This window comes from Etheostoma spectabile, chromosome 4, assembly GCF_008692095.1.
Source record: "Etheostoma spectabile isolate EspeVRDwgs_2016 chromosome 4, UIUC_Espe_1.0, whole genome shotgun sequence".
Classification (NCBI taxonomy): Eukaryota; Metazoa; Chordata; class Actinopteri; order Perciformes; family Percidae; genus Etheostoma; species Etheostoma spectabile.
Window position 1 is genome coordinate 16,818,409 of NC_045736.1, and position 24,585 is coordinate 16,842,993.

The 24,585-nt window shown below is 38.8% G+C and overlaps 1 protein-coding gene across 3 annotated transcripts; it reads left to right on the forward strand.

The window, feature by feature from the left end:
- The first annotated feature begins 1,490 nt into the window (after nt 1–1,490).
- Nucleotides 1,491–23,218, forward strand: LOC116688014 (sodium- and chloride-dependent GABA transporter 2). Of its 3 annotated transcripts, none has more exons than XM_032513784.1 (15): nt 1,493–1,662; nt 10,695–10,885; nt 11,854–11,988; nt 13,282–13,422; nt 14,135–14,222; nt 14,312–14,444; nt 18,013–18,147; nt 18,557–18,660; nt 19,089–19,213; nt 19,356–19,468; nt 20,119–20,256; nt 20,357–20,459; nt 20,543–20,643; nt 21,521–21,691; nt 21,954–23,218. In XM_032513784.1, exons 1-15 carry the CDS (start codon nt 1,598–1,600, stop codon nt 22,065–22,067), a joined length of 1,857 nt encoding a protein of 618 aa, XP_032369675.1. In that variant the 5' UTR covers nt 1,493–1,597; the 3' UTR covers nt 22,068–23,218. The 3 variants fall into 3 exon arrangements, 2 of the variants coding, with proteins under 2 accessions (XP_032369675.1, XP_032369676.1); XM_032513785.1 differs by lacking the exon at nt 1,493–1,662 and adding an exon at nt 4,967–5,227; XR_004331682.1 differs by lacking the exons at nt 21,521–21,691; nt 21,954–23,218 and adding an exon at nt 20,767–20,885 and having other exon boundaries at nt 1,491–1,662; nt 20,543–20,725.
- The last annotated feature ends 1,367 nt before the right edge of the window (nt 23,219–24,585 follow it).

Here is a 24,585-nt window from a genome sequence, read left to right on the forward strand (position 1 = left end):
CAGAAATAGAATTCCAGCTAAAACAAAAGGAAACCACAGAAGACATAACTTTCAGACAGGTTGCTCACGTTACATCTATGTCATCAAGCTCAATTGGAGGATGCGCAGTAACGTTCAGCTATCAACAGAAAAGTGCTTCTAATATCCTTCACTGGTCTTTGTCCAAAGCAACGGGATCTGTTGGTCCATTTCTTTAACTGTCTACGTAAAAGAAGCACACATTGGCTTTTGCCGCACTTAATTGGAGACAGTGAGCAGCGGAGCTTTGGTAGCTAAAATGTGACAGACGCCTCTGACCCACACAAATGTGCAAAGTTGCACTACTTTGGACTGCCTTTAACTTTGAAAAACAATTCCTGAATTTAAGGATGTTTCATCCCGAACAATCACACACATGCAAAGCACAGCCAGCTACAGACAACAAGCACAGACAGACCGTGATGCAGGCTATCTATCTTGTAAAGCAAGACGTATCTACTGTATATGTGTGTCCATGTTTGGGGGAGTGTTTGGTGGGAAGGTAACCTGCACATCTCGGAGATTATTCCTTCAGAACGCTATGCAATGCGAGAAAATCTCAGAGTTGAACTGTGCAGACATCAGTTTTCATCAGACTCACCCTGGATTGGGTTAATTAAGTCTACTGCTAACTGCTAACACTGATAACATTACCATTGCCAAAATACCCCTGCAAACTGTTGGGTAGCACACTGCCATGAGCCTATGAGACTACGTCTGATTACTCCACATTGTCATTGTGAAATTTTCCTACATTCTGAATCCCCCACACAATGTCTTCCTCTGATGTGGAAGAAGCCTAAACTCTAAGTCAGTAGTGGTCTATACTGTGTAGTTGCATATTAAGTGGTTTGGGGTCCTTCTGTAAGTAATTTTGGGGTACAATTTGGTTTTGAAGAATTCTACAAGCAGGAATACCACAGGCTAAGCAATCGGCCTGTTCCAAACAGGCACATTTTCAACGGGCACTCCACTAGTCCAAGTAGATGAGAGAAGATAAATATATATAAAACAAAATGAACAAAATCATGTCTATGAGTCAGACTGTTTCTGTTATTTGTCATCAGTAATACAGTAGTGCAAATATTGTGGGATAAATATTGAGTGAATAATATAACGGGTGACTTTTTAAACGTAGGTGCTGTTACAGCACATGTCAGTATACATTAAACATTTGTATTTGACAGTAATATTGACATGGTAAAGAAATAAAACTAAATAGTATAAAGTGTATGATTGATTGGTAAAAACCCACAACTTTCTAATAGAAATAGTTATTAAAAGGTTTGAATACAAATAACACCATATGAGCCTACATTTAAAGATTAACAGTATGTGTAACTCAGTTTGATGAAGAAGTTAGACGTGTGTTGTTACATTAGCTGGCAGCTGTGTTTCTTTAAACTGGAGTACCCCTGTTCCATCCCACTTCAACAGAGGTTGCCAAAGGTAATTCATTAACAATGAGAACAATGATTTGTCCAACATCTTGTACTTCATACGCCCTGCACACTTGTTGCAAGCTCCTCTATCAAAGATACAGAGACATTAGCACTGAACTGAAGACAAGTATTTTGAGATGGAAAACCCAGAAACAAAGTCAGGACACCCACAAGGATATCGATCTGCTTCACATACCAAATGGTGAGTATACAGATACATCTGACTCCCCTTTTTATTGGTAAGTAATTTTACTGTTTTGCTTCAATATCCCCTCTCTCCTCTGCCTTTAAATAACTCACTGTACCTACGTTAAACAGCAGACAGACAACACTAGCTGGTGACATAGTGGAGGATTTAACCTAACGAGTAAATGTTTAGGCCAGGAGTTGGTGGAGACAAAAACAAAGCTAAAAGAGAGTATTGGACTTAAAAAACTACTCCAACTGGATTAAGTAGCTATGCAACTGCTGGATGTGTAAATGACCAAGTTTTTGCTAAAACAAGGAACAAATGTTCATCAACAAATCATTCTATAGAAAGAAACAGATACTATCAACATATGAATAAATGCAAGACAAAAACCTATGTTAACTAAATGCACTCATGAGAACATCATACACATGTGAGTTTGTGTGTGCTTAACATAGTGCATTCATTTGTGGTATTTTACACAACGCGTGTTGACTGTATCCTAACGTCGAGGTGGAAGGCTGGGGATGTTGGACCTCAGGGTGCCTGTGGGACAGAGACTGACAGCGGGAGGGAGAGCAAGGGTCATCTTGGGTCACCAGCTGTGCTATTGTGTCAGTAAAACTTATTTAGTAAAAAAGCAAAGTAAAACATTATAAGGGAATATCTTTCTCTGTTCTCAGCTGGCTCTTTAACCGGGCCAAATCTTCAGTTCCACAGCTGTCAACTGTGGGCAGTCAGTACAGGCCTCTGGTTAAATAGCCTCAACGCTGGCATTTGTTTTAAATCAAAGCTGCTATTTGTAAGATTGTAACATTTGTCTTTGCTGACTCTCAATCTACAGTAGTAAAAAAGAATGTTGCTCCAGGCAGAAATGAAAAGCTATACCCTGCACCACCACCACCTCACACACCATCAGAAAAAAATGAAAAAGCATGTTCCCTTAAGAAGCAATAATAGACACATAAAAATGCTGACAGGAAACTTCAAACTGCAAATAGGGTCATTTATTAATCCTTGCACTATGAATTTTTGGCTGGAAGTTGGGCCAGCCCTATAAATGCAAAAGTCTGTTACTGACTTACGAAGTAAGTGACGGTCATTAATTATATCCTCAGATGGCTTAACAGCGATACCACTCATTTCAAATCACAGCATTTACTGTACAGACATATACTGGGGCTGTGGTCAAAAAGTCAAATAATTGACCTCTTATGTCCTTTTTATCCACCTTCCTCAACTCCGATGGTAAACGTCATGAGGTCAAGCAAAGATGTGAAGGAGAATACAAAAGGACTTAGAGAAAGACAACCGTGGTGCAAGGAGAATCCATAGACAAAGCCATGCCCATAGACCATAGTCTATGGTCATGCTGTAGACTTGCAACAGAGAGCAATCAAGTCTATTAGAAGCACTTTTCCGGTGATGGCCGAGTGTTACTGTGCAGCCTCCAACTGAGCTTGACGATGTAGATGTGACGTGAGCGACCTGACTCCAAGCGTTAATGCGACCAATGCTTTAGCTGAACTTTATGGAGCCTATAATGTGTGTGCACTAAATGTAACCTGTTCTGTATGTCATTTTTATATGATGTCGTTTTCACATATTTTAAATGTGTAACACCACTTGAGCCACAGTGAAACGTTGTTTTGTGTACACTACCGGTCAAAAGAATGAGGTCACTTAGACATTTCCATTACACTCCATTGTAGACAGAATACCAGCTGAGATCAGATGCGTTGTTTTTTTTTAACCAGGGCAGAAGTTTTCAGATCACATTATGTGCTCCCATAATTGCAAAAGGGTTCTCCAATGTTTTCTCAGTTTTTTTTTTTTAAATGATGTCAGATTAGTAAACAGAATGTACCTTTGGAATGATTGGTTGCTAATAATTGGCAAACCATTAAATATCAGCCACCCACTCAGATCAGCTGGTATTTTGTCTATAATGGAGTGGTATGGAAATTTGTAAGTGACCCCAAACTTTTGACTGGTAGTGTACGTGGTTGAAATGACAACAATACACACTTGAGTTGACTTGACTGCCTCACTGTCTATGCTCACTGTCTATGTCTGTAACCGGTAGGCGTGGCTTGGGAGTGGACTCTAGGTAAGTGAAGCAAGTGCATTCTGGAAGTTGTTGTCTCATCCACAGGAACCAAAAATACATTTTCTGTCTTTTCTCAGTCTAGAAGGCACCAATTTCCAAACAAATTTAACATTTCTACTACATAAATGACCAAATTTAAATATATATATTCATCTTTCCAGTGGTGAAATATCCCTTTAACTACTTTCAGGTCATTACACTCTGTTAGGAACCTTTCTAAGCAAAATTGACTCTTCGATCGCAGACGCTCAGATTCAGTCTTAAGGTTGGCCTACTTAAAAAACACAACTCATTAGCCATGGGAGATGCCCGTGTTATGTGCCTTCTGGTTTATCCACCTACTGGTTTCCGAGCCTGTCCAGATGCCGTGTAAACCTCAATCAACGGCTACCCACGTCGACAGATTCGCTACATATTCTAAAACATTTTACTGGCCTTTGCATGTTGCACCTCAAAATAAACGGTACTGAACTGAATATATGAGCACTACATTACTACAACATTCTACCGCGGGAAAAATGTAAAAGAAGGCCAGTCATTTTTTTATGAATAAGGACAGGCTCGGAAACCAGTAGGTGGAAAAACCAGAAGGCACATAACACCGGGACGCAACTCTGGAAAGACCCGCCCACACGTGAGGTTTGTGTCAAAAGTGAAAACAAAGAGTCAGGCAATGTAAACGAGGGAGCCGGGAGCATAAACACAGAGCTGAAAGAACATGTACAAAAAACCCGGGTACAGTTTTAAAGGGGGAGCCTCGTTATTTTTTTTTGAAGTGCCAGGGGCCATATCAAAAAAGTTCACTTCCCCTTTTAAAATGAATGGATGATTGCAGTATTACATTGGGACCCTAAAACGGCATACCAATTAAACACCTTCCTTTGAACGAATACCCTTAGATGGTTATTTCCACCGCTGAAAAAAGTAATAATTACTTTATCAACTTTTCCTGACAATTTTATCTGTCATTTTCTGGGTTAATGCGTCGGCATGACGGCACAGAGTCCCATCCTACATCTGATTTCTGGCTTTTACACGGGAAAGAAAAAAAAACTTCAAATAAAACCCTGGTGTCGCTGAAAGAAAAGAAAAAAAGTTATTCAAGTTTTTCTTTTGAAAACCCCTACCCCCCACAAAACCATGCGCTATATGAAAATCGTGCAAATCCCCTCCTCTTTGTGTACTCTATGAACAGTCTCCGCCTTAAGTTCTCATTCAGAAATACATTACACCCCCGCCCCCTTCTCTCTTACGCTGTCCCTCTTGCCCGTTTTTTCTCTAATTGTCGTACAAAAACAGTTCTCATGGGCTCACGCGTGGTCAAAGCTGGGACAAGCACTTGCCCTGGAGAGACTGGGGGATCTAGACTTTTATTTTCCCAAAAAGGCACCAGATGAATACCAACTAGGGCTAAATGGAAGCATAACTCAGAACCACAGGCTACAGACGTGGAGCGACCTCTCACAGGTACTCTAATCCCTTTCTCTTATATTCGCATTTTTTTTCCTGCCGTCATTATTTGTCCTTTTTTTAAATTGTGAGCGTAGCTAAACACTACAATGGTTTATTTTCTGGAAAAGGACACAAATGGTATCCTTGTAGTTCAGAGACCGCTTTTGTGGTTGCGCTTCTCTAGCCGTATGTAGGCCAAAGGTTACTGACTATGCTGCAGTGAGAGAAGCTATTTCCCTTGTTAGTGTGACACCGTAGGCTCTGTGATCATTGCTGCTGATTTATGCTCATTGTTTCAGACAAAATGCCTAATAACAAACTCTTTTAAAATGTACTTTAGACATGATTGTTTGTAGAAAAGACAAGCTGTATAAAAGTGTTTTACATTTTCAGCATCATACAAGAAAAACAGCTTTTAAGTTGCAGAACAAAAGAATGGAGGTGTTTCTGTTTTGTATGTGTTTTGATTATCTGGCCATCCCAAAAAGATAATCAAAACACAAACAGAAAATGATTCACCACTGAATCCACACTTCCCTGTTGGTGGTGGACTGGAACAGAAACACTATATTCCTTACATTCTACTCTGTTCACATTTAGAGCAAAAAAATGCTATTTGAGATATTTTTTGGGTATCTGGGTGAATTTTTTGCCCCCTTCTCATGTATTTACACACTCATCAGTATTGATTATGCATGTTCAGCTTGTGACTTTCCACCAGGCTCCTGAAGGTTTTGTGATCTTTAGTCAGTGGGTTAAGGTGATAGCTGATAGGCAGTCTGCTGCAAATAATGTTTTTCTCCTTTGGTCACCCTGTCTCCCTGGAATTACATTCCTGGGCAACTAGTTTGAGATAGTGTTCCAGCCTCAGCCAGACAAAATATTTTTCCAATGGTTTGTTTTTTTAAAAGCTAAAACATAATACATGGAAATGAACTGTATTTATATAAACACAAAGCCCTTCAACAGAGTACAAGAACCATTAACACACATTCATACACTGGTGGCCAATGCTGCCTTACAAGGTTCCACCTTCTCATCAGATAAACATTCACGCTGATGGTACAACATTGGGAGCAATTTGGGGTTCAATGTCTTGCCCAAAGACACTTTGCAGGGCCAGGGATCAAACCCCCAGGATAGCGGAGTGGCTGTAGGAATGGCAGTGTACCACTTTGTTCCAGACTGAAATGTCTCAAGACCTGTTGGATTGCCTTGAGATGCTGTACAGACCTCCATGTCTCCCAGTAGATAGTTCCTACTGACTTTTGGCCATGGACGTTTGCCCTGCTCACCACTGCACCTGTAAAGGTGATTCAAATGTGATTTATTTATTTTTTGCGATTTGGGCCACATTCCTATGGGGTTCAAATCTATTACAGGTTGGATATTTTAAATGCAACTTGAGTCTGGACAGTCAGATCAAAAATACATGCGACTCTGAGGTCACTCCAGACTAGAGTAACCATCATAATAATTCTGCGCTATTCCCGGGAACAGCCCCAGGCTTTGACGCAAACAAGGGTATACGTAGCAGCTAACGGTGGAATTGCAACTATAGCCTATTCCCATTCACTTTACATGTTTAAAGACACGTCTATATCAGCTAATAAAGGTTTTTGAGGTACATTAACTTCCCAGTCTGAACATTTAAATAGTCCTTACTTAAATCATTATGTTTAAAAGTTTAAACATGGGCGCCCGGATAGCTCAGCTGGTAGAGCAGGCGCCCATATATAGAGGTTTGCTCCCTGAAGCAGCGGGCCCAGGATTGACTTTGACCTGCGGCCCTTTGCTGCATTTCATTCTTTCCCCTGTCATGTCTTCTGCTGTCCTATCAAAATCATAGCTGAAAATGGCCAAAAATCTTTAAAAGTCTTAACATGCACTAATAGCCAAATCCAGAGTTATCTAACTAGGCTTAATGAATGCAGATAAAGAACGCAAGCAGACCCACTGGACTGGGCCCGGTTGAACCGCCCTGCACTGCTGGCTCATATGACAGTAGCTAGAAGCACTACATAACAATTCCCTTGGTTCTCCTAGTATATCTATGGGTTTATTTTGAAAAGCATTTAAACAGGGTGCTACGAGTGACGTATTGCTCGTTTGCGCATGCGGGCAGGTCACTTTCAGACCGTGCCGCGTACTTGAGTCTGATGTGAGCAACATTTAAAAAAAATCTGACCTGGAAAAATCGGATTTGAACATTAAGGTCTGCAGTCTGAACGTAGACTTACATTCCTATTAATCCCTATTCCATTAGCTTGAATTAAAGCAATTAATGCGGACGGGAGAAGACGCAAAATCAATGCATCTTTAGTAATTTGGCGGGCATAAATTCCCAGAGTTTTGCAGGTGCGAGCGGGAGTGGACATACACATTGCGGGTGCGGGTGGGAGTGTAACACACACGCTGCGGATGCAAGCAGTAATGGTCAAAAATTCAGCTGGAGCTGGATGAAGCAGGGCTCTAGTGCACAGCCCCAGAGTGGGAGAGGTGTCAGTCAGATGGGAAAGGCTTGCTATATTTGTGCATTATGTGATTGATTTCATCCAAGTAGATTGTAATCGTGTGTGCCTATACCAACAACGCTAACCTAGCAGCACGATTTTGAAGTCCGGGATAACAACCCCCCTAACCCGGTTTTTCAATATTGCATCTATCTTCACTTGCATTAGACCTCTTTGAAATCTAGCTTGAAATTTGTAATCATGACGGAGAAATTGAATCCCTAATTTACCTGGTTTAATACATTTTTTATGACACATTGGATTCAGTAACACTTGTTGATGATCAAGTAAGTTAGCAGTAGTAGGAAATCCAAGAGGATTCTCTTCGCAACGCGTAGCTCCTATGGAGCCATTTTGATGATAATAAGCCATAACTTGCCGTTAGCCTTTCACTGACTGCCATTCATTTTGACGTCACTTTGACAGCAAATAACTTTACATCTGAAGCATTTAAAGACTCTGTTTGTCCATTGTTTATTTCTAAAGAAACACAACTATGTATAAAAGGCTCCATTACCTTGTATCTCACGTTATGGCTCAGAAGCAGACGTTTTTGTAAAAACAGGCTAACAATTGTATCATAACCACGCAACTTACTGTTGCACAGCAGAGGAATTACCGAACAGTACAGGATAAGCTCGCAGGCAGTTTTGACTTCCATTAGCTGTTTAGGTTTAATTACTAATGTTAACTAACATTTTAGTTAGCTATAATTAACTTGTGCCTATGTTATCTCACTACGTATACCTACACTCTTCTACAAGATTGGGAACGATTGACATTTCTCTTGGTACAGCTACCAGAAGACTTACAACTTTCAGACAGGTTGTTCACGTCACATCTACGTCATCAAGCTCAGTCGGAGATTGTGCTGTAACGCTCAGCTTTCACTGGAAAAGTGCTTCTAATAATGGGATCTGTTGGTCCATTTCTTTAACTGTCTATGGGGAAATCAGAGGGGCTCACGCTACAACGCTGGTCTGGCATCAATTCACTACTAAGCAGCCCCCTTTGTTGGCCAAACCAACATGACACGTTTAAAGTTAACTCAGCTTCACAGTCTTTACTGAAATGTAAATTGTTATTTATATATTAAATAACTAGGGACATTTCTGGAGACAGCTACAGCCGTGGACTTTTTCCAGTGTGCAATAGCTCGTAGTTAATAGGTATGATGGTTAGAGGGGATTTGTCCAACAACTTGTCAACTTCTTCCTGCTGCACATATACCCTGCACCTTGATGTGCTGAATACAAGACACAAAGGAGTCAATCTAGTTAACGACTAGACTAACTCTTTTCTAATGCAACTCTTGTTGTGGTGCTGGAAAATATTTAGGATTCAATTATACATTTTCTAACAAACAGAAAAAAATAGACTGACGTAAGACACTTAGCATCTGCATTTTTGTTATATCTGGTAGGATTAACTGAATAAGGACCATTGTGAGTGACTATGCTCTTCTTGTGTTTGTGTGGAACTGTTCTGTTCCAGTAGAGTGTTGTCTTCCAGGACAACAATGACACCATTTATAGGACATGAACTGAATAGATGATAAACATGACAGTTATGCCATATGCTGTATTTGGCTAGGTTTCAACCTTACACTAAGGGGAGGAATTTTTCTAGTGAAAAGAAACAGAAGGGTGTAATGTGTAGTGACACCACCCTTGTACCCCTTATTAAATGTGTATAGGCCTACATAAAATATGTGGAATGTTCACTGCATATGGCCGTTTCTGTTTACGTTCCCATTTTGTTTTAGCTTTTCTTGGTCAGAACTCTTTTTTTAGCCTACTTTAGTCACACATAACAAATGTATCCATTCTCTACCATAACACATCAGTTGTTGTGGATGACTGGTTTGGACTCAGGCAGAGAAGTGGGACACTATTCTGAACAAGAATTTTAATTTCACTCTTGAGATCCTCAGACACCTCAGTGGCAACTGCCTGATGGTCGTCAGAGAGGCGTCGATCAATATTCAGAGCATCAAGGAGTCTGTGGCAGTCGCCAAGAGCTGGCAGGCGATCTGTGGCACTCTTCGAAACCCGCCAGCAAACTTGCCAAGCTGAGGCAGCACCACAGTGTGACTACCTGTTGGCAGTTTATAAATCTGTATTACACATTTTCCTCGTTTGTCTGTTAACTGGAGGTTTGCGTGATTTGTTTTTATATCGGGAAAAGCTGCTTACAAATAAAATGTTCAGTAAGAGGCACTCCTCTGACTAGGCTGTTCACAGTTTAAGATTCACAGCATTGAACTGTCAGTGTTAGCTTGGTCACTCTGCTTGAATGTCACAAAAAAGTGGGGGAAATCTGCACATAGCAATCTGTGAAATGTAATGTAATGAAAAAACAAGGCATGCACGCCCGAAGTTGAAAGACATCCGAGGCAGATGGTTTTTTTAATCTTCAATCAGAAACAGTCTTTTTCTCTGTGTATTTCTTCAACAGATCAAGAGCCAATTAGCTAGGCTACTTGATTAAAGTGGACATATTATGTTTGTCTGTATTGTCTGTCATTTCTACAATGTTGGAATGTCATATTTTCATGTTGAATTCTCCACAATTCTGGGTCATTTATTCGTGAAACATTCTCAGATATGTAGTGTTTTGCTTAACCCTTGTGTTGTCTTCCCGTCAACCATGAAAAAAACCCATTTTGGTTACTTTTTTTTTTTTTATTATCGCTTTTTCCAACATTTTTGTCACCTTTTCAATGTTGTGGGTGCTTTTCTTAATGTTTTTTGTTATTTTTAATGTCGACATTTTCAGTGCTAATTTCAATGGCCTGTTTTTTGTGACAAAAAAACTGAAAAATTAACTGAAAATGGGTCAATTTGACCCAAGGACAACATGAGGGTTAAAAGCCTAGAATTTGCCAAAAATTAAAAGAATTTACTTTGGTCAGAAATCATATAGAACTTTTATCTAAACACATCGTGTCAAATCTTCTCTCGTTACAGTGCGATGGACAAGCCTTATGGTCAAGAGGTGAAGTTTAAGCTGGATATGGACAAAGCCCATCCTGCACCCAGCACCTTGGCCAGAGGAGAGTGGTCGAGCAAAATGGAGTTCCTCTTGGCTGTTGCAGGACAAATTATAGGCTTAGGAAATGTGTGGAGGTTTCCCTACCTGTGCTACAAAAATGGAGGAGGTAAGTTTCATTATAGTCAAATAGTCATATATAGTCAAAGACATATGGAACAACACAGCCACTTTCTTCATAAGTACATGTGCAGAGTGTATAAAACAACTCAAACTGTGTTTGAGTTGCACAATCAAGCACATGATGGCAACAGCAAACAAATATTGAGTTAAGATTGAAAGCTACGACAGCAAGATCTTTTTTTATCACAGTAATGTTTGTCTTTGTATTATCAGCCAGAATCTAAATTTGGAATGTAAATATTCCCCACCTAACTATAAGACCACTCCTAAAGAGTAAACACACACACACAGATTATAAACCCCTGCTTGTGATGGCCTCTGGAAGAAGCTGCTTTCTCTGTCCATTTGTTGATTTGCTGAAATCAGTCACCAAAGAAAACTAAATTGAGGCTATATTTTGTAATTATGACCTTTGTATCTCATAATTACAAGAAAAGATCTTGTTTTCATTTTCCTGTGTGCAGTGCAGTGTGCTCCAATACATTCACATCAGTGTGGTAGGGTTAAACAGATCACAGTTGGCCACTGTACTTCCCACCCAACTGTGATGTACAGTAGCCAAGAGAGCACAGCCCACTCTGACTTAAGAAACCACAAGCAAATAGACAAAGCACAGTAAGTTAAGAAAACGTCTGCTTCATAGCATATGCATAACACAAGTTAAGAAATTTTAACAATTTCACAACACATCACATGTCATAAAACACACTGCAAATACAAAAATACAGGCATACAGAGAAGTTGAAGACAGCACCACAGAAGTTAAAGGAAATTTAAAATTGCTGAACTTTCTCAGACCGTTGAACTGATGCTGGAAAAGGAGCTCACAATGTTTATTTGAAATATTCCTTTGACTAACATTTAAGCACTCTCATGCTTAACACATCTCAATGTGATTCTTGCGAACATTGCGATGTTCAACCTACCTATGTGGTGTAACTCTGTTTTCCCAAGGGGTCTTCTTCATCCCTTATGTTCTCTTCCTCTTTACCTGCGGCATCCCCCTGTTTCTCCTGGAGACGACTCTTGGCCAGTACACGAAACAGGGAAGTATTACCTGCTGGAGGAAAATTTGTCCACTTTTTGAAGGTAAAGATGTTTAATTTGCTATCAAAGTATGTGCAATCATAAGCAAATAGACAAAGAACCATATGTGAATATATATATATATATATATATTATATATATATATATATATATATACCTGTATATGTGTACAGCATAGTCAAATGTATGGGTGAGCCTTTAAGTCCTGAAGGAAAGTATAAATATGAAGTGCATCTATTGTGTTTTTAATGCAATTTCTCAAATCTAATCCTTTACATCACAAATTACAAAATCCATGCACTTACATTTTCTACAGTTGCTGCAGTAAATGTAGTACAAAACATTCACACACAGCAAAAAATGTAACGATACAGACGACATTTGTAAATGTGCTAATTGATATTATGAATAATGTAATGAGAATAGCAATACTAGATTGGATTTTGCTCAATTTCTTAAAAAAAGATTTATGTTTTATTGTAAGAAGGTCAGTAATTACCAGTGGTGGGATCTTACAACCTGTCTATCATATTCTGCTTTTCTGCAAATGTTGTTCTGTGTGCTCACACTTGTGCCACAAATCTTGCAGGGATATTTGATAAAAGGTGATTTCAACTCCTGTAGAACAGAAAAGGCACTGATGTTTGTAGAGAAAAAAACCACACCTTCAAGATACTGTATGAGTCCAGACAAGTCTTGATGTTAACATAAACTGCACTCTTGTCAAAGTGAATCAATTACATGTAAACCTTTGTCTCTGACGTAATAGAACAACAACTTGTCCACCAAGTGTTAAACCATAATTTCTAAGAAACCCAACACAAAGACAGGGATTTAGTCTTTTTTTCTTTGACATTGGTTTAATATTGCCTCCTGTAAGCTATTACATGAGGTGTAATGAGTTACAAAAATGTGTGTCTATCTTTGGACTATGTGTGCATGCAGTCAAGCACACATATATTTGGTTAATCATAGTAGAACGATTGTTCATTACACTGTATTTACTCTGCAATAACAGCCTGTTCTTGGGCAATGTCATCATTGAAAATATATTATGTGACATTGATTGTTTTTAAATGTGAGTAAGAGCAAATTAGCACCCTAAACCTTGTCAACGTTTATTTAATCAATGTAATTATTGCAACATGTTCCTTTTCATTCAAGTTTTAAGATTTTCCATTCCAATTATAATCAAACTACTCGTTGATAGTTTGGCACAAAAAGCTCAAAAACAGTTAACATGCTTAATTCTAAAACTATAGTATAGCTTTGCTTACTTTTTGTAAGCATACAAATTTATTTTTGTGATTTAAAGACTGTGTTTGTTTTTGTCAGGGATGGGTTACGGCAGTCAAGTGGTTGTTTTATACTCCAGCATCTATTACATAATCATATTGGCCTGGGCTTTCCTGTATCTCTTCTGCTCTTTCAACTCTGAACTTCCCTGGGCGAGTTGCGGAAACAGCTGGAACACAGGTATGTTCTATTATGTGATCTTACTGAAATAAAAACGCATGCAAACAAACAAATAACTAGATAATTATGAATCTTCAGTTCAAAAATCAGTTTAGGGAAAGTTTAGAGAAATCATCATGTTACTGCCTGATTATGTGTGATGTGTTGTATTAGTTGTCATGTTATTGTTTGCTTTACAGATTAATCAGATGTTTGCCTAATTTATGCATCTGGTTTGGAATCTGGAGTGCAAAGTCCAGATGCTGGAAACATTTTAAGTCTTGAGGTGCCAGGTTTGCTCTCCCTGGCTTAGTGTTATTTTCATTAAAATAAATGTCAATTTATATTGTCATATTATGAAAGTATTGCAATATGTATATATTTGCAACATTATGGACTGGGTGTCTGGTGTGATATTTCCTGAAAATGTCTCTATTGTATACACACAAATATATGTGGTAAATATGCAACGCACAATTCTGAAAACTTATCCTATCAACAACACGACTCCAAGCCATAGAAATAGAATAAGTTATTTCGCTAAACTCTGAGCACAATTCCATTGTTTTCACTTTAATCCATTTGTTTTTGTCATTAATATACAAGGCCATTTGGAAATGTACCCCATTCCATTTCTGTAGTAAAATAAGTAAAATTAAGGCTTTGACAAAAGAACAATTTGATAATGTGCGTAAATGTCCTTGAAGGCCTTAAAACATTGTATTTGCAACAGAGACCTGTGTTGAGTTTGATCGAAGGCCTGCTGATTTGAACTGGACTGTAGCTGAAAATGCAACATCACCAGTGAGAGAGTTTTGGGAGTGAGTATAAAAAAACAAATACAAATGTGACAATAAGCTCTGTAAGTGACTTGACTTTTATGAACTATAACTATAAATATGATTTGTAGGAGAAGAGTTTTGAATGTCACAGGAAATATCCATGAGTTAGGTAGCATACGATGGGAGCTGGCTCTGTGTCTTCTGTTGTCCTGGATCATCTGTTACTTCTGTGTCTGGAAAGGAGTAAAGTCCACTGGGAAGGTAGGACAAAGACTATCATTTCAAATGTTGTATGTTAAAGTACCAAACAAATGCTTAAAGGACAGTGCATTAGGACAACATTCTTCTCTACTCTTCAATAACACTGCAATCATATCACTTTGCCAGATTTTGCTTCCTTTATCACTTTAGTTTAATGATGGATGTGCTTACACTAAGTTCATGGTTGTTTATCAGTGTTTCCCAGCACACAAGAATCAAAAAAGCAAGAACACTAGAGTGAGGAGGCCACTTTCATGTCAATTGTGATGCAGTCTGTCAGAAGGGACAGTAACATTTATACTTCTTTAGGAAGTTAAACACTTTTCATGTAGATAGGAAAATTATGTCCTTTATTGAATCTGTTCATATTTTTGCGATTATTTGCTTGGTATGGTAACCTGAAAATCAGGGACAAAAAACACCTAAAGATTAACTGAACTGAAAGAATAAATGTTGATAACTTGTTGGTTATGATAACAGATTCATCGCTAGTGTTTTTAAGTCGCCTTGCAGTCACACACACACACTGACACAAATTACAGGAGTAGTTGGCGGGGTTTGCTCTTGAAAATGTCAATGATTTCATTGAAGTCAACAGTTACTGTAAGCTCTCTTTCAAATGTCAACAGACACAGAGACATAAGGCGAGATGTAAGCATGGTGCTCCTATTTGGTGTATTAATCCGGTTGACACTGGAAAAGACCCGTTCAACTGTAATGGATGTCATTGGCAGTGTTATCAGAGCTTTTAAGAAAGCATGGATGTTTGGGAAAACGTCCTCATTGCATATGTCCATCACTTCAACAAGACTTTTGAGATGTCCCCCCCCCCCTTTTTTCTTCCTCTCTATGAGTTGCACAAACACTGCAAGCTCCAACTCTGATATGGTTATGTTGAAGCACTTCACTGCATCATTGAGAGTGGCCAAGCAGGTGGTGTCATTTGTATAAAGGCTAGGAGACATAAGGATTGCTGCAGATGCCATGAGGCCATAGGTGTCACTGTGGAATCTAGTGTTCAGTTCATTAAGCTGGCAGTCTATTAGCACGTTGGAAATGTTGCGCAGATCACTGTCACTCCTCACCCTTGTTGATTTCCCCAACGTGGATGTGATAATACATCCCTCAAATCAGTCTGGGAGCTTTCTTGAGCGGGGGGGGTACATCCCAGCTCCCGACATCATGATCCTCCATCATCCTATTTATTGTTGCCAACATCTCTGAGAACGCACATTCACCGGAGCGAATGTCTGTCAACTCTTGTTCGAGGTTTTCGATCAAATCAACCCTGTCTGTCACTGATGTGGTGATGGACTGAAGGCTTTAAGACGTGAAGTCTGATTTACTGAACAGCTGCTTGAAAAGTACAAGGAGGAATATGAACTTTTTTGTTCTGACCTGCTGAAGGAGTAACTGTGCCTCAATCTCACTCTGCCCCCAATCCTCTGCGTATTGTGCCAGCACCTCCACAATTACATCATACAAAATGAAAACTTTTGTCACTGCTGCAGATCTTGAATCCCACCTGGTGTCACACTCTTGCTCCAATTCCAATGACCTCTGATCGGGCCGCATCTCTCTTTGCACGTTAAGGAAACGGGCATGACGTTCGCTGCCGCACATGAAGGTGTGCAAGGTGGTGAGAGTGTCAAAAAAGGTTCAGGCATCCAGCGATGTCCGGGCCACAGCTGACAGGACAAGGTTTAATCTGTGAAAGTGACAGCGTTTTTGAAAAGTGCTCTTAAGGATGGCTTGGACACCCCCTTATGCCCAGCCATTACTGATACACCATCAAACCCAAAACCAACACAAAGGCTAGGGTCTAGTTCAAAAGGTGCAACAACTTCCAATATTTTCTGTGCTATTGCATCAGCAGTCATGTTGTCTGTGGCTACGAGGTCAACAGTGCGTTCTCGCACAGTCCCCTTGTCTACATACTGTAAGCAAAGAGCCACCAGCTGCTTTTTAGATGCATCCTTGCACTCGCCTGCTAAAATAGCATAGAAAGATCCCTCATGCAGTTCACATTTAATCCGTTGCAACAGGAGAGTACACGCAGCATCCAACAGGTCATTCTGAATTTCATGACTGAGCATCTTTGCATTGCTAGGGATAGCATCTAGTCGCTCTTGAATTGCTTTGTCATGCCTGCAGACAAGTCTATAAAATTCCAGGAAATTACCTGCGTTTTTGACCTCATCATTCTCACGGTTGCCCCGCAGGGGTACTTCCTGTTTGGCACAAGTGATGAGAACGTCCAGAATTACTTGGATGTGCTCCCGATTCCTCTCTATAATTTCACCCTGTCTGCCATCTGTGTTGTTGAGTTGATGGATGACAGAGCCACGCTCAGACATTGACAGCCTGTAATTGTTAAATTTATCCAGTGCAAAATTGTGCAATTTGTTATTTTGGTGCTTTAAATAAGCTTGATTGAGGTGCTTCCCATCCCGCTATCCAGTCTGGCTGAACTTCTCCCCCCTGCCCCGCTCACCAAAGTGCCTGCACATCTTACAGAATACTGTATCCTTCCTAATGCTGTACTTAAGGAAATTGCATCTGCTGTTCCAGTTTGTGGAGAAACTCCTTGCTTTGTCACCTATAACTGTGACCGGATACTTCAGCACTGGTTGAGTTGCGGGCTCATCCACAGAAGATAAATCCACAGGGCTATCTTCCACTTGCGAGTCAGAGGCAGAGGCACTAGCAATGGCGGTGGTTGCGCTTGCCTCAGTGGTGTCCATGCTAGCCACGCTAGCATCCTGGGGTGGCAGAGACAAAGATGTGATAGACGTTGTGGATCTCAACTTTCCATCATCTCCTGGTTCCAGGGATGGCTCCGAGACCATTCATTTACGTTATAGAGACCTAAACAATGACTGCGGCAACATTGTCCTTTACTGGAAATCATACTTTCAGATCAACTGACGTTAGCCTAGCACACCTGCTACACCGACAAGCTACATCCTATCCCGAACCTCTTGCCAACTTCTTGGTTTCCATTTTCTCAGCCATGTCCGCTAGCCTCAGACTCTTTGTATGCTGTTGCTGTGGCTGCGCTACTAGTGCTAGTTAGCCACAAAGTAGCTTACCGTGCCAGTGACGTAGTAGATTGTGGAATTCCAACATGGCGGCGCCCGGGTAACAAAGACAACAACACTTTATACTTACAATTTTATCCCTTTTAACAAATCCACCCATTTTAATAATTCTACCAATGAGAAGACATAAAATACATCTGTTATATCACCATTACTCAAATTCCAGTTCAGTTCATCTTTAAGCCATATTGTAGAGGTGGCCGGCAAGATGTTGGGTTTCCCATAGCCTCCCTTGATGGCTATCGTTGACCAGCAAGTACTCTGCAAGGCCCGGTCTATATTAAACTCTACAAACCACCACCTTCGTAACACTCCACCCAAGTCACAGATTTAGGGTACCCCGGTTTAAGAGCACTAGGAGTAAAAACTACTTTGTTACATGCGCAATAACTCGGCTTAATTAGCACATGTAATGTAGAATTTTTGAGAGATAGATTTTTGACAAATTATCCCTTACTCTTCCACAGGTAGTTTACTTCACTGCCACATTTCCATACCTGATGCTGGCAGCGTTGCTTGTTCGTGGACTCACGTTGCCGGGGGCCTTAGATGGGATTAAGTTCTACCTCTACCCAGATCCATCCCGCCTGACTGATCCACAGGTATAAGCACATTTCACTACTTCTCTCTTTAAATGATATGTCACTCTCCTGAATTTTTGGGTTTCATCATATTATAACATTACATTTCCAAAGCAAACAAAATGTAGCTTAAATGAAGTGTGGTAACAAATTTGAAACATAATATTTTGTATACATATGACAAGTTTAAAATACACTTTGAAGGGGAAGTCAGAGTTTAGGTGGAAGGATCATTTACCTTTACACTGTTTGAAATTGCAACACAATTTCCACTGTAACTGTATTTGCAGATGATTGCTTTGTTGATGTCAAAATAGGTTAACAGCAGTGTAAAACATTAGCAAATGTGCAGGTACAGTAGATAACTGCAGAGTTGCAACTTGGTAAATGTTTTTCATATGTAATTTATTGTCTTTTAAACATCTTGCAGGTGTGGATGGACGCTGGCACACAAATATTTTATTCCTATGCTATTTGCATTGGGTGTCTAACTGCACTTGGCAGTTATAACAAGTACAACAACAACTGTTACAAGTAAGTAGATATAGTAGATCTAATTTTATGCATTTTTCAGTTTTGATACGGTAGATTTACACAAAACACAAAAAGAAAGAACACATTTAACAGTGACTTGCCCAGGTGGCAGCTTCAGAAGCCCAGTGATTTGAAAAGCACAGCAGTCACTGAAGATTTACAAGTCTATTTGAGCTATTTGCCAGAACATCTTTAATGTCCATTTTAGGCAATACATTTTGGGGTAGTTTATACAAAAGTAAACCCACCGTCATATAGTTTCCACCAAAACAATTTCTAGTGATTTAAGAGTTGTGCCATCAGTATAACCTTTTTTAGGTCAGTTTAGAATGTGAGTCACAACTACAGAAAGAGAATGTGAACGTTTTGTACATTTAATACAAAATAATGGAGTATAAAAAGTGTATTTGTGTCTTTTTTGTTTTTAGGGACTGTGTATATTTGTGCCTTCTGAACAGTGGGACCAGTTTTGTAGCTGGCTTTGCCATCTTCTCTGCACTTGGATTTATGGCATATGAACAGAACACAGACATATCAAAAGTGGCAGAGTCGGGTGAGAATATAGAACATTTTATTAATAAGAAAATAAATCAATAAATGAATCAGTGAATTAGCATTGTACTTACAATAGCACAAAATGCACTTAAATCCAGAAAAGTGAAATAACACCAGATTTTTTTAAATTATGTATTTAGGTCCTGGCTTGGCATTTATTGCCTATCCTCGAGCAGTTGCCATGATGCCTTTTCCTCAGGTCTGGGCGATTTTCTTTTTCGTTATGATCATCCTACTGGGACTGGACAGTGAGGTAAGCTGAATTCTCTTTAGCACTGAGAGAATCAGAAACCTTAGTTTTGTTTCTCTCTGGAATAACATTTTCATATATTTAATGATCATGAAATTACCTTATGAAATGCTGATCTTTTGTTCACGAGGATAAAAGATATTCTTCCAATTTGTATGCGTACATTACATTACAGTCTTTATGAACTTGTGGGAGGTTGGCTTTATGATCTTTGGCTCTTGGTTCAAGGTCTGTGGGTGTTTCACAGATAAAAAGAGATCAATTTATGTATTGTCGTGTTTTGATCCTGTTTGCATGTCAATGTGTTCAACTTCAGATTGTAATGAGTTTTGTAGTTCCGATGCAGGGCATTTTTTTAAAGGATTTCATAATATTGAGATCATTTTATCATTATCATAAACTACTGCACTTGATAATATGAGAAAAAATCTTGCTCATGTATCCCATGATTTTTTTTTTTTTTTGTCACTTTGTGTGTTTTGATGCAGATCCGGATCCGGATGCATAATAGAAATGTCTAATTTTAATAATTATTATAAAATAACTAGAATAGAGGATTGTGCAGCCTTGGCAGAGGTACGCACTCTCTGAGTACTCACTAAATTATAATAACATTATCTCTGCAATGTTGTGTAATCGGAGCTCTGTTTCAGTTTGTAGGTCTGGAAGCCATGGTAACAGCGATTGCTGACACAAATCCTTCCTTTTTCCACGTTGGCCATAGACGTAAACTTCTTCTACTTGCTATCAGTGTTGTTAGCTTCTTCATTGGCCTTGTGATGGTTACAGAAGTAAGATCTATTAAAATGTCACGCCACTTCTTTTATAATATCCTTTTTTTCTGAGGTTAAAAGACCATAACAAAACAGCTAACTGATGTGTCACATACAGGGTGGACTGTACATATTCCAGCTATTTGACTACTATGCCTGCAGTGGGATGACTCTACTTCTCTTTGCAACACTGCAGTCTTGTTGTGTTGGATGGATATACGGTCAGTGAGAACAAGAGAAATGTGCTTAATTTATTCACTGTGATGTTAAATTCCCTCACTACAGCATTTCGATCTTCTTACAGGTGCAGACCGCTTTTATGATAACATAGAGGACATGATTGGATACAAGCCATTATCCCTGATTAAGTATTGTTTGAAATATGTCACTCCAGTGATATGCATGGTGAGTTGTAGTAAAAGTTAACTTAGTCAGTTTATATGCCAATTAGCTGTTGCAAGCTAGCCAATTAGCATTAAAGGTAAAATTAGCAAGAAACAAGTAATTTAAAAACACCATGTCCGGTTTTTAATTTGTGCCGCCTTGTCAAAAATAGCTACCTTATGTGTTTTCATCTCCAGTTGTGTATTTCCATCAGTATTATGACATTTTTATTTATTTTTATCAATACCAACAGACATAAGTGTACTGTAAGAATACAGGGAGCATATTTTGATCCTCTATTATAATATCTTTAAGATTTTCAGGGGTAGTGTATTTCAAGACAAATATCAAATAATGCTCCCACACATGTGGCACATCTAAGTAGCACATCTCAATAAGGAGCACATATTGACAGAACACCTGTGGACTTCCTAATGTTTCCGTCTGACTTGTTTTACTAGGAAAATCTTGTAAAAGAGGACTTACACTTTAAATAAACAAGCAAATAAACAATGTCCTGGCAGTTTTTCTCTTGTATTTTTGGTCTTGGAAGATTCTTGCTTTCAAAATAAATGTATGCACATATATATATATATATATATATATATATATATATATATATATATATATATACACACACACCAATTCAATATGAGGAGAAAGCCAAAGCTTGACTGCTTGGAAAATTGCTACTAAAGCGTAGGGTATAGTGCCCAATTGAAGATCACGTATTTACAGGCAAAACTTGAATTAATCAACTTAATGTAGGTTTCATTTAACTAGTTAGTCACGTCAATGACATGTTGAATTATCTTTTTATTGTAGCTTGCCATGATTAGGTATACATTTTGTAAGTTGTCCAACCAAAACTAACTTATTTCTCCGTAACTATTTTCAGGGTACGTTTGTTTTTTCCTTGATCAAATACACCCCTCTGAAGTTCAATAACACAGTTGAGTATCCATGGTGGGGTTATGCGCTTGGCTGGTGGTTCACTCTCTCCTCTACACTCATGGTCCCTTTATTTATGATGTACAAAGTGAGCACCACTCCAGGTACACTGCAACAGGTAAGTGTGTGTGTGTGTGTGTGTGTGTGTGTGTGTGTGTGTGTGTGTGTGTGTGTGTGTGTGTGTGTGTGTGTGGTGTGTGTGTGTGTGGTGTGTGTGTGTGTGTGTGTGTGGTGTGTGTGTGTGTGTGTGTGTGTGTGTGTGTGTGTGTGTGTGTGTGTGTGTGTGTGTGGTGTGGTGTGTGTGTGTGTGTGTGTGTGTGTGTGTGTGTGTGTGTGTGTGTGTGGTGTGAGTGAGATTAAAACCTATATCTTTTTGTCAGAGGATCTCCATCTTATGTACTCCAGCTGAAGACCTGTCTTTGAACAAATCAGAGAAAACGGCACTTGAACTGCTCAACTTGACCTCATCTCCTGACAGCATGGTGTCCGAGTGACCACAACAACAAACATGCTTTCTCCTCGGTTTCTGAGCTGTCAGACACATTTTATAGTCTTTGTTTAGCAAATGCAGCTGTCTCAGCACTGACAGCTAGCGAGTTGGGCTGCAACTAATGATTACTTTCATTATCAATTGATCTATTGCTTTTTACTTGATTTGTTTTGTAAAATTTAAGAGAATATGGAGATATGCATATTACAGTTTCCCTAAGCCATGAGTTGATCTCTTCAAATGTTCTAAAGACATTCAATTTACAATAATATAAACCGTGAAACCGCACATTTCACCGGTTATTAAGTAATCTGTTGATCAATTGATTAAATTGTTCCAGCTCTATCAGCAAGTGCCCCTTAAATTTTGACAGTCATCTAGGAACAGCCATGCTCAAATTCAAACTGATATTTTAAATTGTTACCTATGTGAAGAATAAGGATATGAGTGTTTTTGTTTTAACCAGGTTGTATAACTATGTTTAGACTAAAAATGATAAACACTTGCCAAATAAGCCATACAGATTCAACATATGAGTCACTTTTAAGTTACTGTGAATAACATGTACATTTCATTTCAAATTGTCAATATAACTAAATTAAGCATTGACATAAAAGGGGAAAGGTTGTCCAGCAATGGCTGCAACTTAGCCGCCTGTGCCACGAATTCAACACGGAAGTGTTTCTGACCTGTACATAGTAATGCTACTATCAATTCAGCATTTACAAGTTTGGGTTTGGTGTTAGATAAAACAAAACGCCAGCTGGTGGGATTGGAATGATGGCTGTAACACTCAGAATCACAAAGAGTATATTTTTAACAAATTTATCTAGATTATTATCAACTCTAAGCTTATTTAATTATATAGTTTTTATACAGAAGGTGCAGGTAAATATTCATATCATTTTGTATTGTTTGTTTGTGTCATATCATGGAAATTTCATCCATGGCAACAGTCCTCTGTGTAACATGTAAATGCTGTGATGTGAAATTGTTCACATGTAAGCGTCACTCAATCTGTTTTTAAATGAAAATGTCTGTTTCAAAAGATATCTGTTACACACATTGTGTGAATTCAGCCATACATCGAGTACAGTATTGTCACTTTTTATATTACCTATGGTTAACAGTAAATACATCCTGAGCTAAAAGTTAGCTAATGTTTTATTCATGACAATGTTTTTTGTGACTCAGTTAATCTTGTAACTGGTATACAATATGTTAAAACTTTAGTGCGTAACTTTTTTAAATTAATGAGCGTCATTACATTCAAGTTGTTGCCAAATGGGTTGCTGAAAAGCTAATTAAAAGTGCTCTAAGCGATGTTGGGTGATGTTACTTCTTGTCAGAGATGGCAAAAGCACTCCCTTCCAGTACTCAAGTAGAAGTATAGATACTTGTGTTAAAAAATACTCTGGTAAACGTAGAAGTACAGATTTAACTTCTTTACTAAGTAAAAGTATGAAAGTAATGACAACCATTTGTTAGAGTGCAAGCTGAGAAACTTCAGTGGACATGGAAAAAAGGCTCTTTATACCATTGGCTACACTTTAAATGGATGTTTGCTCATAGGCCTAAAACATCACATATACGTACTGTATATGATCATTGCGACAGAGACTGGGACTCCAGGTAAATAATATTCTGACTGAGTCTGAATGAATTAAATTGTGATCCTGTGAGAATTCATATATATATATTAAAGGAATCTACATGTGCAGTATATGTGTGTTCAAATATGGCTTCTGGAAACGAAAATAGGATAAAATATGAATTACTAAACAGACATTAATTAAGAAGTTCCCCCTATTTTTAGAGTTACACAGCACATTGGCCAGGAGTGATTCTTGATGCCTACTATCTCAAACATCTCTCTCAGATAAGGACAAGGATGATTAGGAATCTGTTGAGTTGTCTCGTAGTGGTGCTACTGTATATTCCCATCCAATTAGATTGAATTTGGTATTGACAATAATAACGGTAACTCCAGTGAAATGATTTGAAACTTGTTATTGAGGACTAGATTAGTACTATATTTAAAGATGATTCTGGTTTCCAACTTTACCCCAGTTGTGTCTGTTAAAACACGAACGGAGACAACTTCTCTCTGTTGATGCTTCATTACAATCAAGCAACAGTAAACATGGGCGTGTCTCTGCTATGTGTGTGTGTGTGTGTGTGGTTCTGCAAAGAAATAAATAACATGGTAAAGACCATACGCAATGCATAGGAATATGCTGGCAAATAACAATAAACCCATAATTAATTACATTATCTTAATGCTGTGTAACTACTTCAGCATGTAAATAATGCACCTAAAATACAAACGTGAGAAGGGCGTTCAACAATTGCTATTATGAATCAACAGCCGGTGCAACCTAGCTAACAAGTGAAGAACACAAACAACAAATCAAACCACTAGCTAACTTTTAAATTTGCAAGAACTATAGACTACAACAACAGGCTCAAATGAACTGACAACATAAGTTATACGATTTAGAGTTCTCAAGGACACACACAGA

Excerpts from the sequence above, each read along its gene's own strand:
- LOC116688014 (XM_032513784.1), top strand. The coding sequence starts at position 1,598 with ATGGAAAACCCAGAAACAAAGTCAGGACACCCACAAGGATATCGATCT. Across the intron at positions 20,257-20,356 it reads GCCTTGTGATGGTTACAGAA|GGTGGACTGTACATATTCCA; the intron begins GTAAGATCTATT and ends TGTCACATACAG. Across the intron at positions 20,644-21,520 it reads TCACTCCAGTGATATGCATG|GGTACGTTTGTTTTTTCCTT; the intron begins GTGAGTTGTAGT and ends AACTATTTTCAG.